Source organism: Amblyomma americanum, chromosome 1 (genome assembly GCF_052857255.1).
Source record: "Amblyomma americanum isolate KBUSLIRL-KWMA chromosome 1, ASM5285725v1, whole genome shotgun sequence".
NCBI lineage: Eukaryota > Metazoa > Arthropoda > Arachnida > Ixodida > Ixodidae > Amblyomma > Amblyomma americanum.
The window spans coordinates 528,197,882-528,214,718 of NC_135497.1; the positions used below are offsets into that span (position 1 = coordinate 528,197,882).

The 16,837-nt window shown below is 46.0% G+C and overlaps 2 protein-coding genes across 4 annotated transcripts; both read left to right on the forward strand.

Moving 5' to 3' along the window:
- Positions 1–286: 286 nt before the first annotated feature.
- LOC144107506 (uncharacterized) lies at positions 287–1,095 on the forward strand. Its single transcript, XM_077640537.1, has one exon. The coding sequence runs from the start codon at positions 326–328 to the stop codon at positions 1,055–1,057; it is 732 nt and encodes a 243-aa protein (XP_077496663.1). The 5' UTR covers positions 287–325; the 3' UTR covers positions 1,058–1,095.
- Positions 1,096–2,228: 1,133 nt separating this feature from the next.
- Positions 2,229–16,208, forward strand: LOC144116255 (uncharacterized). 3 transcript variants are annotated; one of them, XR_013311807.1, is made up of 4 exons: positions 2,229–2,411; positions 3,291–3,434; positions 8,505–9,913; positions 10,514–16,208. XR_013311807.1 is itself a non-coding variant. In XM_077650972.1 (4 exons), the coding sequence occupies exons 1-3, from the start codon at positions 2,372–2,374 to the stop codon at positions 8,636–8,638; spliced, it is 318 nt and encodes a 105-aa protein (XP_077507098.1). In that variant the 5' UTR covers positions 2,229–2,371; the 3' UTR covers positions 8,639–8,682; positions 9,614–16,208. The 3 variants fall into 3 exon arrangements, 2 of the variants coding, with proteins under 2 accessions (XP_077507098.1, XP_077507097.1); XM_077650972.1 differs by having other exon boundaries at positions 8,505–8,682; positions 9,614–16,208; XM_077650971.1 differs by having other exon boundaries at positions 8,505–16,208.
- Positions 16,209–16,837: the final 629 nt, after the last annotated feature.

Consider the following 16,837-nt stretch of genomic DNA (forward strand, 5'->3'; position numbering starts at 1 on the left):
GGGAGCTGAAGCTGACGCCGGAGTTGACCCTTGCTCGACCATCGAACAACCAGAGAGGCCGGCCTGCGACATCGGAGTTTTGGGGTGTCTGCAAGGACCTTGGTTTTAACCCCAAGAGTCCTAGCTGCGAAGGCGAAGTGGTGACTTTTAATAAGAAATCTGCGAAAGGGAAGTGACCCAGCTTCCGCTGCAACAAGTGTAGAAGGCAGCTATCCCAGCTGAACGGCACCGCCGTTTTGCAAGGCGCGCAAGGCGACGGCTCTTTTTTTCCATGCAAAGACCGCCTCGGACGCCCCAATGTCAAGTTGGCAACGAGGGAAATAATATGGATAACATATTGTATGGCGAAGGGCCTCACTTCTACCCAGACACGGGAGCTCGTGTTGAAGGATTTCAAGCTGAGGAACGACGCCAGGAGCGACTGGCAAACTACATCCGAGAAGTTCTCGAGCAAGAGCTCCAAGCGCGGCCCCCCATGGGAGGAGTCGGCCAGGAGGTGCAGATAGACGAGACACTTTTGCGGGGGAAGCGAAAGGCGAACAGAGGTCGGCTCCTGACCGGCGATGCAGTACCCCCGAGGCACCGCAACAATTACGGTGGTGTGGCCGACAAGGGCCCGTGGGTGTTCGGGATGGTGTGGTCACAGACTGGAGAGCTAAGACTTTTCCAAGTGGAGAAAAGGGACGCCGCAACGTTGGGCCCAATCATCGCCGCCAACATCATGCCAGGCACCACTGTCTACAGCGACGAATGGGCCGCCTACAACTGCATCCCCAGCCTGCAAGACGGGAACGTAGCTCCCTTAAACTTAGACTGGCACACAGTCAACCACACCACCAATTTCGTCGACCCGCTCACAGGGGCCAACACTCAGAGGATCGAGAGTGCGTGGCAGAAGGTGAAGCGTAAGCTTGTGCGGAACGGGCAGAAGACCTCCCGGGTCTTGCTGCAGTCGCACCTATCCTGGCAGTGGTGGCAATCCATCAACGGTCGCACCAAGTGCCAGGACCCGTTTCTGCGGCTGACGGAGGCGATTGCACGGCGCTACCCGCTCTAAACCATCGCCACGCAGCCGCTGTCGCCGATCTGCACTCCCCATTGAAGTCGACTCTGCAACGCCGACTTCAGCGACAGCACCCGCTGTCGCTATTTTTTTTACCGGCTCCTCTCGGAGCCACCAAGAGCTGCCTAGGCAGAGGCGCTGCTGCCCGCTCCGCCCGAATTCTCTCTCATGCCACAGTGGCAATTTCTTGCCGGTCTCAATTATGCAATCTCACATCAGAGGCAAGTAAAACACAATCATTTTACTCTCAGTGCCTTGCAGGCTCGTTAGAGCGCAGTGGGTATGCACGGACAAAAACATTATAAGATCACCAATTCGTCTAATGTATGCAATCTTTCATAACCATCCACGAAAGAAGCTAGCACATACAAAATTTCCTGCATTTTAACAAGTGGTTAAAATGCTGTAGTAATTGAGGTTCTGGGAATTGAGCTTCTGAGCGCCGGTCCTGTTGTCTTCTTTCTTTGTCCCTCGTCTCAGCGCTGTTATTCCCAGAAGTGTGCACCAACTAGCTCAAATATCAGTTTTTTTGAAGTAAGCCACACCAGTATGCATACACCGCCTAGCGGCCGGCTAACCGGCTCAGGCTTAAATTGGGAGATCCCGAGACTGTCGGAAGCGTGCAGGAATTATGCAACGCCTGCCGGATTCGTGTGCATGCTGGCTATAGCGGCCGCGCAGAGCGAAAGTTTCGGTCGCGTCAGAGCAGTGGAGCTTAAATTGGGAGTTCCCGAGACCGTCGGAAGCGTGCAGGAATTATGCAACGCCTGCCGGATTCGTGTGCATGCCGGCTATAGCGGCCGCGCAGAGCGAAAGTTTCGGTCGCGCCAAAGCAGTGCAGCTTAAATTGGGAGTTCCCGAGACCGTCGGAAGCGTGCAGGAATTATGCAACGCCTGCCCAGAGACCGTCGGAAGCGTGCCGGCTATAGCGACCGCACCCTTCGCGAAGGGTGCTAGAATTATCCACGGCATCTGAAAGCCCAGCGGCGAACACGCTACAGCGCGTGCCTTACGTAGCGTGAAATACGGTATCTGAAAGGGGATGGAGAGGGTGGGGGGGCGTGTGTATGAGGAGGAGGATGGAGAGAAAGTGGCAACACTGTGTCCGTCGAACTCGTCTGTAGATGTCTAGCGTGCAGTCTGGCAACATTGGTACCGCAGCCTGGCCGCCATTTAAGTTACGCCAGCCGGATCGCTGCCGCTGCGGGCTCATCAGCTCGTGAGAAAACTTTCGCATGTGACCTCTGTTGTAATGCTTTTCTCCACCGTCGTGAACTGTTGCAGCACCACGAGCAGGAGCATGGCTTTATGGCGAGACGCAGCACGGTTCAGTTCTCTTCCATTGCAGGTGAGAAAGAATCACATGTTCTTAGGTTTTGTTTGTGTATGCACGCATGAAGGAATATGTTAGCTTGCGTACAGGGAAGGTTTGTCTGAAGCCCTCGTGCTGTGTTGTGCAGAGCGCGTGCTGTGTCCCTTATCCTCCATCCTCTAGATGCTGTTGTCACTAGTATATCATGCATCAACTAGCCCCACTGTTCACCTTATATCGGAAGCGGTCTTTCTGGTGCATGAAATGAAAGACAAGTGAAATTGAAATAAATGCATGCAGTGTAAACACATTGAAGACTGGGCATGGTAATCTTTAAGATTTTTACACAGCGGTAGGTGGTATACCGTAATAATGTGCCCTTTCAGGATTAGTGTTGATCTTTCGTAGGCTATTTACAGGTTGCTGGATTTGTAAAATGCATGACGCCTGCTTTAAAAAGTGCACTGAACCGTTTTTAAAGCTTAGGCTGGCGACAGTAGTGAAGTGTTGGTAGCGTTTTGGGTTTTACGTTCATGGAGGTTTACCATCTCAAAGTGACTCGGACTATGAGGGACACTCTGGGGTCCTTTGACGTGCACTGACGTCGGACACAGTAGACTGGCGTCTAGAAAATGCGACAGCCGCGGCTGGGATTGAACCCGCGTCCTTTGGGTCAGCAGCCAAGCGCCATAACTATCGAGCCATCGTGGCGATGTGCTGTCTTCAAAGTAGTCTGAGCAGTCATTTAGTAGCTGTGTCGTGTAGAGAGTGATCAACTTCCGCTTTTTGGTCAAAGCCTACAGCTGGCTGCCTTAAGGCTTGAAGAATGTCATGTAAATGGTTGTGAACATAGCAGATCAAATGCACTCATTGTGTGGTCTCTGCATAAATATATAATTTTTTTTCTTTTTGCAGAATTTCAAGCCTGGAAGGAAAAAACTGAAAGGAAGGAGCAAGCGCACTTCATCGCAAAGAGAGGGGTGACGCGTTTGTCCTCTGTAGCGACAAAGAGGTACCTAGAGTGCCACCGTACCGGAGTAGCTGTGCAGTCTGGACAAGGTAAACGGCAGCCAAAGGCAGTGGGCAGTGTGAAATGCAACAAACATTGTTTTGCTGTTATGGTTATCACTCAGGATGGTGAAACGGTAACCATTGAGTACCAGGCCGAGCACTATGGCCATGAGAAGAGTGTGACACACCTGCGCATGTCCGCCACTGAAGTGGCTGCCATAGCACAAAAGCTCGGTATAGGAGTCCCCATTAGAAGGATTCTTGCAGATGCACTCATTTGCTGAAGTTGCATTGGACAGGCTCCATACTTTGACTACGAAAGATATATATAACATAAAGTACAAGTACCAAATTGGAAATGAGGAGCAAAGAGATCCCGATGACTGTCAATATGCAGATGTGGATCCATGATCTAAAGGAAAGCACAGATTCAGCTCTGTTGTATGCTGATAACGAGTTGCTCTCACGAAAAGACATCAAGGAGTTTAACATGGCCCTTATGACTTGCACTCAAAGGGAAATGCTTCTGCACTACGGCACCAAGGCTGTATGTGTTGACACGACGCATGGTACGAATTCTTATGGGTTTCTGCTCATGACAGTGCTCGTAATTGCGGCTGACTGGTCAGGCATACCTTGTGCTTATCTCCTCTCTCAAAGCACATCGGAGGAAACTATGGTTCGTTTTTTCAGGCATTAAAAGATAGTATTGGTCAGGCACTTTGCTGTGAGGCCTTCATGTCTGACGATGCAGCAGCATATTGCAATGCTTGGCAAAAGGTTATGGGGATCCCTCAGAGACGCTTGCTCTGCAGCTGGCACCTAAGACGCAGTTGGACCTCCAAACTTAGCAGAGTTAGTGGCGATGAAAATAAAAAACTGGTCAGACACTCTGCACACTTTGATGGCTTGCCCAAGCGTACCAGAATTTCAGGCTCTTCTTCAAAAATTTCTGGCGGCTAAGTCTGTGGGGGAGTGCAAAGACTTTGTGAAGTATTTCGAAAAGTCTTATGCGAAGCGTCATGAGCAGTGGGCGCATTGCTATAGGCAAGGTACTGGCCTCACGACAAACAATCACATAGAGTCAATGCACAATGAGCTAAAGGCTGCTTATTTGCGAAGAAAGCAATGCCAGCGCCTGGACAAATTGCTGCATACTTTACTGGAATTTACGAATGATCGGCTCATCAAGCAGCTCATTTCACATGTGAGGCCCATGGCAAGCCACCAGACAGCAGACTGCTATAAGAAGCACTGCACAGGTGTCGAGCTCGCTCAATCTGGCGCGAGTGAATCACCTGATGGATGGTGGCTGGTGCAGTCGCAATCTTTGCAAGAGTTTAAGCACACTGTACTAAAGGGCAGCATACCATGATAAGGGTGCAGCTACAGTTGCAAACAATGCAACATATGTATCCACACCTTGCAATTTTTATTCTTGGATTACAAGCAGCACTGGAGTTTGTGTAAGCATATGCATGCAGTTGCTCAATGGGAGCGTGAAAAAGACAATTCAAGCACTCAGGGATCGACTGAAAAAAGCGCAGCTCTTCCTTCGAATTCAACCGAAAATGATTCATTCGCTCTATATGAGTCCCAGGCACTTCTCGACAGCATCCAGGCTGATGCAATCCCTGAGCCGCAAAGTCGTGGTATTGAAAACATCCGTACTTTGCTTGGAGCTGCTTTACAAGACTTAGCGAACAAGGAATCAGGCGATGCAGCTTAAGAAGAGTTCGTGATAAAGAAAGTCCATGAGATAAGACAGGTGCTAAAGCAATTTCCGGATAAGCAGCCATCTGCAGCAAAGCGCACTGCTACAAACAAAAATCTGGAAAAGCAGCCAGATTATTGACCCAAAAGGCAGCGCACCTCTGCGAGCACACAGTTTCCAGCATTTTGTGTTCATATGTACTTTTTTATTTTATGCCTATGTGTACACCGTTTCATCAGGAGAAATCCCTGCAAATGTATTGAAATTTTGACTGCTCCGAACTAAAGATGGGAGTCGAGGCCTTGTCAGGCTCCATGCCTTTTGCCTCGTCTTCCACTTTCAACTGAAAGGAAATAAAATGGTCTGAATCTGAAATAAAAAGCCTCAGCCTTCTCAGGAATGAGAAAGCGGCTGAGGTGCATCATGTATTAAAGCAAGCCAGTGGTTCAAGATTTAGTTTTTCAAGCACCGCTGCTTCTTTTAAAACGCTAAAAACAGAATGTATGTTAACAATGGCATTATCATCTAAGAGCAGTGCTGGATGAAAAGGAATGCATTCATTATAAAACTGAGTTACTTTTTTTTTCAGTGTCCATTTTTGAACCATCTGTATAAAACTACTGTACTTTTCTTCCAGTGCAAGGAATTCTTGTACTATATGTTGTTGCGGAGTTTGTTTCTTATGAAACTGTGTAAGAGTGAGATCACAGATTGCAGGAAAATTGTACCATGCAGGCAGTGGATCTCGTCTCCGAGCAATGTTAGGTAATGTATCTAGTACGCCGAGGTTTTGGCACATCTCTTCAATACACAGAATGAGCGGCCTGATAGCGAGCGGTTTGTTGTGAAACAGTGTTCTAGATGGGCACTTTGCGGCTATTGGGCAACATAGGTGTTTGGGCAGTGAACGGATGTTTAAAATGTATGAGCATGTGAGCATGGTGCTTCTATCTGTAAGCGATGGTTTGTTGATTTCTACATGAAGACTAGTTATGTTTGACGTTCTGTAAGCACCAGAGTAAAGACGCAAACCTAAATTATGTATTGGATCTAGTCGTTTCAGGTATGAAGGCCTTGCTGACCCATAAACTATACATCCGTAGTCTAAGATGGAGCGTACCATGCAGCGATAAATTTGTAAAAGACGTCCTGTCAGCACCCCAACGTTCACGTGACAGTACTTTGAATATATTTAGGGATCCGGAGGCTTTCTTTTTCAGTGCGTTTATATGAGGCAGGAAATTGAGTTTTTTGTCAAAAGTTGTACCCAGAAATTTGTGCTCTTTTTTGACAGGTATCCGTGTTCCGTTCAGGTGTATAAAAGGGTCAGCTTGTATGCTTCGTTTAAGCGAGAAAAGGATGGCTACTGTTTTCTGTGTGGAAAACTGGAAACCGTAGTGATCTGCCCATGTCCCTAGTTTATTCATTGTCAACTGTATTTGTCTCTCACATGTTGCTACGTTTTAGGATGTGCAAGCTATTTGAAGATCATCAACGTACACTGAATACAGGATGGACTTTGGGATTATTTTACTTATGGCATTCATTTTTATGCTAAACAATGTCGTGCTTAAAATACATCCCTGAGGAACCCCATTCTCTTGAACGAAGCTCCTGGACAGAGTTGATCCCAGGCGTACTTGAAATAAGCGGTCGGAAAGGAAGTCAGTTTAACATCCTACCGCGGATACCTAGGTCGCCAAGGTCGCGGACGATACCAAACTTCCAGGTTGTATCATACGCTTGCTCCATATCAAAGAAAACGGCAAGACAGTGCTGTTTGTGTATAAAAGCTTCTCTTATTGTTTTTGAGGCGAACTAAATGGTCTGTTGTTGAGCATCCCTTTTTATAACCGCATTGATGGGCATCAAGTTCGCGGGGTTCAAGAACAAATGTTAATCTTATTTTTTTTTGTTATTTGACAGCTTACAGATGAAATGTAACTCTGCCATGAGGCTTTCTCAGCACTGTGACTGACGTACTGAGCTAGAGGTTCTATGTGTAGGGTATCTGCGAAATTTGCCCCAAGCTCTATTTTATTGTTTTTTGCTTCCTTGCATTCCTTTGTCCACCACACTGTTTTTGCCGCAACACTCCTGAAGAATGAGGAACAGCTAAGTGTACGGTAGTAATTATGCAATTCGGGAACATTTCGTTGATGCTGAGGTTTTCTAAAGCTATATTTTCTAAATTGGCCTGTGCTCAAATTTCCCAGTCTGCTAAATGCAGCTTCCAATGTCTCGGTTTAGTTGGGATGATTTCTAGTGCTGATGTCAAACTGTTAATACAGGAAGGTGATCGCTGCCATATGGGTTGTCAGTAACGTCCCATTTAAAATCGTTAAAAACAGATAGAGAACTAAAAGACAAACTAACCAGCTCACAGTGCCTGAAGTTGGAGAGCAGTATGTGGCCTTTTCCGTGTTTAAAAGACATATTGTTTCTGAGAATAAAATCTTGGATGGTTTGCCCCCTAGAGTCGCAGCGCTCGCTTCCCCAAAAAGGGGAGTAGGCGTTAAAATCCCCAACTACCAGATATGGCTCTGGAAGTTCATCTATCAGTTCTTGTAGATCATGGGCTATTAATGCAAATTGTGGAGGAATGTATACTGAACAGATTGTTAGTGTTTTATAGGTGATGATGCTGACTGCAACCGCTTCAAGTTTTGTAATGAGCTTGATCTCTTGAGCAGGGACGCCGCTTTGAACGACAATCGCGACGCCTCCCAAGAGTCGATTTGCCTGCTCTCGATCGCGTCTAAAAGTTTGATAATGTTTCAGGATATGCACATGTTGTGGACCAAGATTGGTCTCCTGAAAACATAAAACTATGGGTAACTTTCACCCTAAAATATGTGTTATGTCACTGTAATTCCGCATTCCCCTACAATTCCACTGAATTCAAAAAAGGCATGTTTGTGTTTTTGAGAGGAAATGAAAGGGGATTTACTTAGATATGGGCCCATTATGAGGGGCCTGTCTTTTTTTCGCTCAAGAGAGCTGTTCCGCCGCTGCAAAGCAGGCGGACTGGGAGTTATATCGATCACCTTGCCAGAACTGCTGGAGGACCACGCAGCTGCGGTTGTGTTAGTTTCAGACCTCCCCTGACAGGGGAAGTCCTGCGGGATGCCGACCCATGGACCGGCTCTCCCTGCTTTGGCAATGACAGGGCAGCTTTCGCTGACCCTGCCTGGGGCGTCGATGGCCCTGCCATAGGATCCGTGAAAGCGGCCTTGGCAGGTGCCGGATTGCTGTGTGGTGCTACGCCCCTGCGCACCACATCAGCGAAGTTTTGTTTTGCTGTGAAGGAGAATGTGTTTGTAAGCGCAAAACGCCTTCTCGCTTCTTTAAATGAAATGTTTTCCTTTGTTTTTATGGTGATTATCTCTTTTTCTTTCTTCCAGGACGGACACGCCCTGGAGTATGCAGCATGGTCTCCTTCACAGTTTGCACAGTGCGGGGCTGCGTCACATCCATCAGACTGGTGATCATTCGAAACACATTTTGCGCAAGTTTTGCGACCGTGGCAACTCTGTGAGCCATGGCCGAACCTTTGACAATTGAAACATCTGCGAGGGTTGGGTATGTATGGTCTTACATTAACTTTCAAATATCCCACGTCAATTGTGTCGGGCAATGTGCTGGTGTTGAACGTAAGGATGAAGTGTTTGGTGTCTATTTCCTTATTGTCCTGGATTTTGATTCGGTGGGCATCTATGACGTCTTGGTCGGTGGGCCCTTCGAGCATTTCTTTTTCGGTGATGTGAACAAAATCATTTTAGGATATTACGCCTCGGGCAGTGTTAAGTGAGCGATGAGAAGTCACGGAGACAGGGATTTCCGCTATGGACGTTAGGTTGGAGAACTTAAAGTGTTGGACATTGTCGCACAGTTCAAGCAATAAATCGCCGCTGGCCATTTTTGAGAGCTTATAGCCAATGCCTAATGTTTCTGTCAAGCAGATTAACACAAGGAAGGGGGATATTATTCTTGCCTGCTTATCTTCTTCTTCACTGTGGATTACGTAATATTTTGGAAAAGTTACTCTTCTTTTTTGAAAGAAGTCGTCTTCCTCGTTCTGCCCTCTTTTGAGAAAGCGATCTTGTTTTTAAAGTGGGGGAGCCACAAAAAATTAAGTTTTTCGGTCATGGTGCCAGTCACCCACCATGGAGCCCAACTAAGCGACGAGACAGGAATTTGCAAGGAAGGCCTGCCCACGCCACCTGTACACCTTAAGTATAATCAAATATGGCGCAACTCACGGTGGTTGGTCACACAAGGTTTAACCCTCGCTGCCAGGAAAAACGAAGAAGTGAGTAGGAGGAAGGATAATTGTGCGAAAGGGGTAGGAAAGTAAAAAAATAGAGGAGAGGATAGGAAAAGGCAACTACAGATTTCCCCCAGTCGGGTCAGGCCGGAGGTGCCGTCTACAGGAAGCTGGGGCCAAAGTGGTGTATTGCCTTCGCCGAGGGGCCTTACAGGTCCAAACACTCAGCATCGGCTCAACCACCAGGAACCCCTTTTCCCCGGACACGGCGATGCCACGCACGGCGAAGCGCGGGTGCTCGGGTCCGTGGTGAAGCACTCTTCACCATCATCCCCCTGCGGGAATGTCCCTGCGGATTCTCGGGAACCCGTGGTGTCGCCGAGCTGTGAAGGGAGACAGCGCAGCGGAGGTCGGGTGATCCAATCATGGAGGTGGCAGCCATCGGACACTAGGTCCGTGCTGTCGTGGACCTCCCTTGAACCACCGATGCAAGCCTACTGCGCCCCATTCAATCGTGGAGGTGGCAGCCGATGGACATAAATTATGGTGAGGAATGAAAAAAAAATAAAAATGAAAGAGCCTCTGCCTGTGGACCGATGGGCAGAGGGATCGTGCTGCCAAGAGGCTCCCTTGGATTGGCTGCATTAAAAGGTTCCTGAAAAGCGTATTTGAGCTTGCTTATAATAGCGCCTTGCGTTATGTAGAGTACAGACCACCGAGTGTTCATGCCGCGTACAGTACTTCAAAAGCGGACCAATCATTTACAATATATTTAAAATTCGCGGCGACCTGCGGTGCCGCGTGTTCGCCCGAAACCCAAGCTCGTTACGTCAGCAGCAAAGGTCTTTTATTGGTTTGCCATGACGTCACGCACCTCCCGTGGCCGCGGCCGGAATCTCCGCCCCCTCTCCCACGGAGTGGGTGGGACCGACAGAGGCGTGCCAACATTTCAGCGCGCAAAAAAGTGACGAGAGAAAGGAGAAAGGTGCAAAGATGCGTAAATTCAAATTTTGCCTACAGATAACTCAGCTTCCACAAAACGCATTAAAAAAATTCTAGCCGGAGGATATTTGTGACCAGCGCCCTTTAACATCGTCGGCATGCCAAAACTTTATTCGGAGCCCCTTTAAGCCCACGGCGTTTCAGGATGTCGTCGACGGGTCCTGGCTATGGCTTTTCCTGCTGCTGCCAAGTTCCTGGGGCTGTTGACAGGAGTGCACCGGTGTCTTCCTGTGGTCGTCTCTGTTCCTACTATCACTTGCCTCCCTTACACCGATTCCTTCGACGCAATGGCAGCGACACGTCGCAGTTCATCCACCGTGTCCGCCCTGTCCCTTGGACATCCAGCAAAATGGTGGCCCTTTGTTTTCGTATCCCCCCCCCCACCCAGAATTCGGAGGATAAAAAAAATTAGGTTGTCATCATTATTTTACCCTTAAAGGTCTCTATCGAGGCATTACGTAAGTTTGAACATGGAATGTTCAAACTTAGGTACAGAGCAGGCTATTCAAGTTTTATAGCTGGGAATGTTGTGTTGTTACCAACAATGATAAATTACCTCTATCTAGTGCATGTTTTTCTTTCCTAGCAACAAACGACAGGATGCACAGGACACTGCTTGCTTTTGTTTCGTTAAACCTTTATTCAATGCCGCAGGAAATGCAGCAGCCATGGAGACCCTGCTGGCCTTTCCTCTTCCTTTGGCTCCTTTGTTCCAGCTTTTGGCTCAACATGTCATTAGCATTGGTAGTGGTCATACAATGACGCTGGACACTACCTTGTCTAGGCCTCTCGCTTTGAAAATGTACTGTTCGAACTTACCTTCAGGTTACACCATGCGCTAAAAATGCAGTTCTATAACAAGTACAAGGCATCCACTAATACCCGTGCAGTGCTCTTGGCGTTGTGTTGTGGCAAGTTATATTTTCCAGAAGCTGCAGTTTTGGGAAGAAATGAGGCTTAACCCGATTTCTGATAAATCTGCTAGAACAGAGTTCCAACTGAAAACACATGGTGTTGAAAGAGTACAGAACTAAATTTGAGTTGTTTTCTCACTTTCGAATGATGCGCAACACACTGAAAAATGGCCATGCAGACGGACTGCGCCAACAAGCGGTGCATAATTTATAACTGCCTTTTTTTCGCTTTTCTGGTTTCAAGTGCTAAACGACCGCTGTGATGTACACAAGGCGGTCAGGTTGCGCAAGGCATGAAAAAAACTGCAGTATGGTCACTGCTTTATTCGTTTGACCTCACATCAACTGTTATGCAAGCCTACCCAATAGTTGAACGATTATTTTTTGCATGCCTTCTGTGAACTGGACACATCATGTATGTGCGTATGTCACTGCTGCCATGCAGCGTTCACATCGAAACGGCATGAGGAAAAAATCGTAAATTATCAGCAGGCTTAAGCGAATGCCATGTCCTCGTATATACAATTTTATTTACATAGCATCGTTCCAAATGAAAAAAAACATGCGCCCAAAAATTTGTTGCCTCTATGCCAGTGTTTTGCTAAGCGGTCACAAAGTCTGATACACTATTGACAAGGTTTCACTGCAGCTTATTTTATTTCATGCGATTTTTAATGCGGAATTGAAATTGGACCCAAGATGTTTTCATTTCTACCATAGTCTTGACAAGTTTTGCTCATTGCCGATTTTTTCATTCATGGTAAAAATTTAATTCATGGATCATTCTGGCTTTGTTGGTGATGGTTCTGCAACAGACTCATCCACTGCTGCAAAATTTGCATTTCAAAGTTTTCCCAGCCACTCTATTCAAGCTCATAATTCGCACACACATAAAGAACCCTGCTGAAAGTGAATGGCGGTGTAGTCTAATCTCAAGAAACTTTTCAAACCCTGCAGTTTACTTGCAGAAATCAGCTGGTGATAGGAACATGTGCATTTCATTTTTGGCCTTAAAAGCTTATGTTATGAGGTTGCTTCTAAAACTGCATATTAATGCAATAGCCTTAAAGGTGCAATTTCTTCAGAAAAAGTGGCATCTCTCTGTGTCATAAAAATCCCTGGTTGGTAGAGACAGGTCATGTGACCTTGTGACATCGCAGTCTAATTACTGATTGGTCGAGTGACATCGCGTGAATTTGTTATCGCAACTTGCCTACGGGGGGGGGGGGGCGAAAATTAATTGGTCATTAGAGGTCACATGATCATGCGGCGTCCTCATAACCTGCCTACCATGCCAGGTGGCACTACGGAACTGCTTCTGCAACACTCCTGCATGTCACACAGTAACGTAACGCCATTTGGGCTTGTGAGCAAAAACCTAGGGAAAAAAAAGCACGGGAGGGATCTCTAATGCTATTGCATTGTACACCCAAGGGTAGAAGCGCCCCATCACATTATTGGAAAAGAATTTTTCAAACTTTATTGAAATATTAATTTTTCTTGCAAATCATTCAGAAATCATGTTCCCATTACACCGTTCCAAACATGAAGGCAAAGTTGGAGCATTAAAAGTGTCTCGCGAAACCAAAGCTAACTGTTTTAGTTTGATACACAGGAAAATAAATGGAAGATTTTTGTGACATTTACTTTTTCAGTTTACATCCTACCAACACTGAGGTTTGGTTTCTATGGTGCCATGTGTCATCTCAACAATAGCAAGGGAAGGATGCTAGAATTCTTGAACCACAATGGGATCAAGTTATATGTGTAAACATTGAAGGCTTGCCTCACATGGGACTATAACTGGAAATCTTCCTGTCAGCGTATGGATTTGGCAGATAGTAACCCTCTCGACTGCTTTATGCATTCATAGATGTTTCAAATCATTTTAGCAGTTTTTCTTGAAAAACCTTTTTTGATACTTATTTTTCCTATATATTTGCCTGTGCAGTGAACTAGAATAAGTAACTATTTTATGCTGCAGTTACAAAAAGATGCCTGCATAAAGGCAGTTTTTTTTTATAGTCATTCCAACATACTTGACAATTGGTAATTACACACCTCACCTTTATGTACATGAACAGTTATTTCCCTCTTAGTGAACTATTTTAAAGTTTCACTGCTGGCCTTGCATGTATATTTAGCAAAATTAAAAATTCAATCTGTTTTAACACTTTCATTAGGGCCCACTTTCAGGGCCGTCACACGGAATTCGTACTTGATGAAAAAGTAGTCCGTTCTTCGAGCAATAAAAAGAAGCTAAATTGCAAGCCGAAATTACAATGTCACGAATTTTGCTGCCTGTGGTTTGTTTGAGATAGTGAGACTTTAAAAAGCTAATTTTCTTGACTGTTGATTCGTCAGCGGAGCAATGCAAGATGCTGCAGACCATGGCCCATTGTTACTAAGTGCGATTTTTTTAAGTTTTATTGTGCTGTAATATTCTATTCTTATCTGCTGTTTTATCTGGAAAAGTTGTCTCGTGGGATGCAGAGGAGAATTTTAAGTTGGCTAGTATTGATAGAATGCCAGCTCCTAATCACAAAAAGACCAGTCTCGCTGAAAAAACACCTCTTGGAACGTAGAAAAAAGCTAGAACTGAAATATAGGTATCGTTGCTACAGGCCAACTTCGCAAGTGCAGGTGAGAAGACATCGCCAAAATAACACTATCTATGAAGCTGACAAATGCCCATGAAGGTTACGCGTCTGAGTATTGAAGCAAGCGTCATTTCCAAATGCTAGTGCACTTTCATCACACAACGAAGAGTGAAAAAGGCAGCATCTGAATTTTGCAAGTTAAAGACAGCTTTTACTTGGTGGCGCCAGAGGCAGGCAGATCGTTTCAGTATCCTTGGTCTGGCGATTCGTGTCTGTGTGGTTTCATTTTTGTTGTGCCATGATTTACAAGTATGGAGCAGCAGTTAACCCAAACGCTTTCCAAGTGTTCCTCGGACGAAGTTTGTCAGTAGAACCTCGTTGATACATTCCCGGTTCGTACACTCAAAATCATGAACATAATTGTCTTATTTTTTCCGGTTAATATGTTCCCAGAAACGCGATTTCCCGGCTACTACGCTTAAAAATTTTGACAAATTGTGGTCGTATAATACGTTTATTGACCAAGCGCACATGTGCAAACATACAAGTGGGCCGAATGAGAGGGCACATGACGTGTTTTTGCGGCAGTCACACACTGTGGTGGCTTCTGTGCGGTGTCTCAATGCGACGAGGCGAAGCACCACCGCCGCCATCAAGAACAAAAAATAAAAACTGCGTGCTAGCGTTCGCAATGGGTATTTCTGCAGGGTCCCAATATGAAGAGGGGAAACGCTGAGGTTTCTTTGCGGTGCATAAGGGAAACGAGGCGAAGCTTCTATCAACTACAGCGATGAACTTGTATATGAATTGGCCGGGTCTGGGACATGCAGTTTAAAAAGCAGCACTGCGACAATTAGCTGCCGCAGTGGCTTTCCCACAGTACTGGGCAGCGAAGGGGTGAAGCATTTGAAAATTGCAAGGCAGAGATTTTGGTTACTTTCGTCACTGCCATCGACGGACCGTACGCATTACGAATTCCCTTCCGCGCTAAAGAAAGCGCGAACGCAGACTGAATTCAGAGAGCTCTGGAATAGGATCTGTTCAGCTCTTGTGCCAAGAAATGCCAATCGGCATTTTTATAAAGTGAAATTGTCAATAAATGTTTTTTTCCCTCAATTCAGCAGTTACATTTCTCAAAATGAGGTGGTTTGAATAATATGTTTCTTCCCGCAAGTGAGGTTTTACTGTATTCCTGTCAATCAACAGTGCAGACACATCACAGCCGCCACTTAACGCACCTGCGCAGTGCTCACAAGAAGGCTCCCTTCTCCCTTCAGATTCTTTCCACGGAGCGCATGGTTAGCGGCACTAGGGACGGCACATGCAACGACATCCATCTATCTACTGAACACGAGGGTTCCAAGGTTCGAGCGACACTGTTGAGAGAGAGACTCGGCAGTAACATACGACCGCACTCTGCAGGTCGAGGCAATAGCTCGTTTGCTGCCAACTCGTCAGTGCCCAATACTCTTGGTATCCAGGCAGTCCAGTTTTCTGAGTCCTCAAAAGCATTGTGCACTCTCTGGGGCTAAGTTTGGGGAAATGCAGGATGAAGCTAACAGAGTTTATTGCGAAAACTTTGTTATTGGGAACGGGATCCATACCAGCTGCTGGTGTCAACGAAGAGACAAAAGATGCCTTCAACGTGTGGCTGGCGGTTGCTTTTACTTCGGCTGCTGCTAGCCCCGCTTGCAGTCAACAATCACAGAGTCCGCATTTACGTCATGGTTCACGTCACTTTTTGGAGGTGACATCATCAGAGAGTCCAGAGTTTGAGTCAGAGAGGTGGAAAAATCGTTCTGAACTCAGAATCCAAATCTCTCGGCAATAAATTAGTCTTTTGCTGCTGGACAAACAACTCTTTGAAATGCCCACATATTGGATTTTGCTAACAATAGAGTTGTTCTCGGTGTCCCTTTAAGCTGAGTCAGGTGAAAATAGTGACTCTGCCATTAAAGTGCAGTTAGCAATACAGGCCAGCTTTGAAGGATAGAGATAGAAAGGGCACATACATAACCAGTGCATTCGTCTTTGCACTGTGGTTTTGCAAGGAAAGGAACCTCTCTTACAGCTAAACTAATTGTGCGTGTTTGTTTGGCTCTGATGGCAAAGCGTTCCATTCGGTTATTGTGCGTGGTAAAAAAGAATAGGCATAATGGAATGACTGGCAGTTAATGCGTTTAACTTTGTAAGGATGATCGCGACGTGGAAAGATAACTGGCGGTGGCTGAAAGAATTCATCATGAAGGGAAGGATGGTGATAAAGCTTGTGGAAAAGTGACAGACGGGAAATTTTTCGGCGCAGTGCTAAGTTATCTAACTCGGCTTTAGTCTTCAATGAGGGTGAATGTTCAGTTGGGAAAGTTTAAGCAACAACCTTTGGTGTGGAACGCGATCAAATGCTTTAGAAAAATCTAAAAATATTGCGTCAACTTGGAAACCAGCGTCAATCTGTGCATGAATATCGTTAATAAATCCGGCAAGTTGGGTGTCGCATGAGTAGCCCTTGCGAAAACCGTGCTGATGATCGAAGATAATGTTATGATCTTCAAGGTAGTTGATGACCTGAGTATGTATAATATGCTCGAGTAATTTACAAACTGTACTTGTTAAGGAGATGGGACGATAGTTAAGCGGAGAAGCACGATCACCTGATTTGAAAATGGGTATTATCTTAGCTATGCGCCAGTCGTTAGGAATGGTGCCAGTTGATAGCGACTGGGAAAATAATGCGGTTAACATGGAGCAAATGCTATGTGATGTATTCCTTAAAATTTTATTATTGAAGCCCATATGATCAGCGCTAGAAGATGTTTTGAGATTGTTTAGTAGAGATAAAACACCAGGCTCACTGATGACTATCTCGTCCATAGTTAGTTCCACTAGTGCGCTTAATGTAGGCAAGGATGTAATGTCTTCATCTGTGAACACAGTTACAAACGCATCGTTAAGAA

Bases quoted from the DNA above. Each gene is read 5' to 3' on its own strand.
- LOC144107506 (XM_077640537.1), top strand. From the start codon at position 326: ATGGATAACATATTGTATGGCGAAGGGCCTCACTTCTACCCAGACACG.
- LOC144116255 (XM_077650971.1), top strand. From the start codon at position 2,372: ATGGCGAGACGCAGCACGGTTCAGTTCTCTTCCATTGCAG. The intron at 2,412-3,290 runs GTGAGAAAGAAT...TTCTTTTTGCAG, and splicing joins TCAGTTCTCTTCCATTGCAG to AATTTCAAGCCTGGAAGGAA. The intron at 3,435-8,504 runs GTAAACGGCAGC...TCTTTCTTCCAG, and splicing joins AGCTGTGCAGTCTGGACAAG to GACGGACACGCCCTGGAGTA.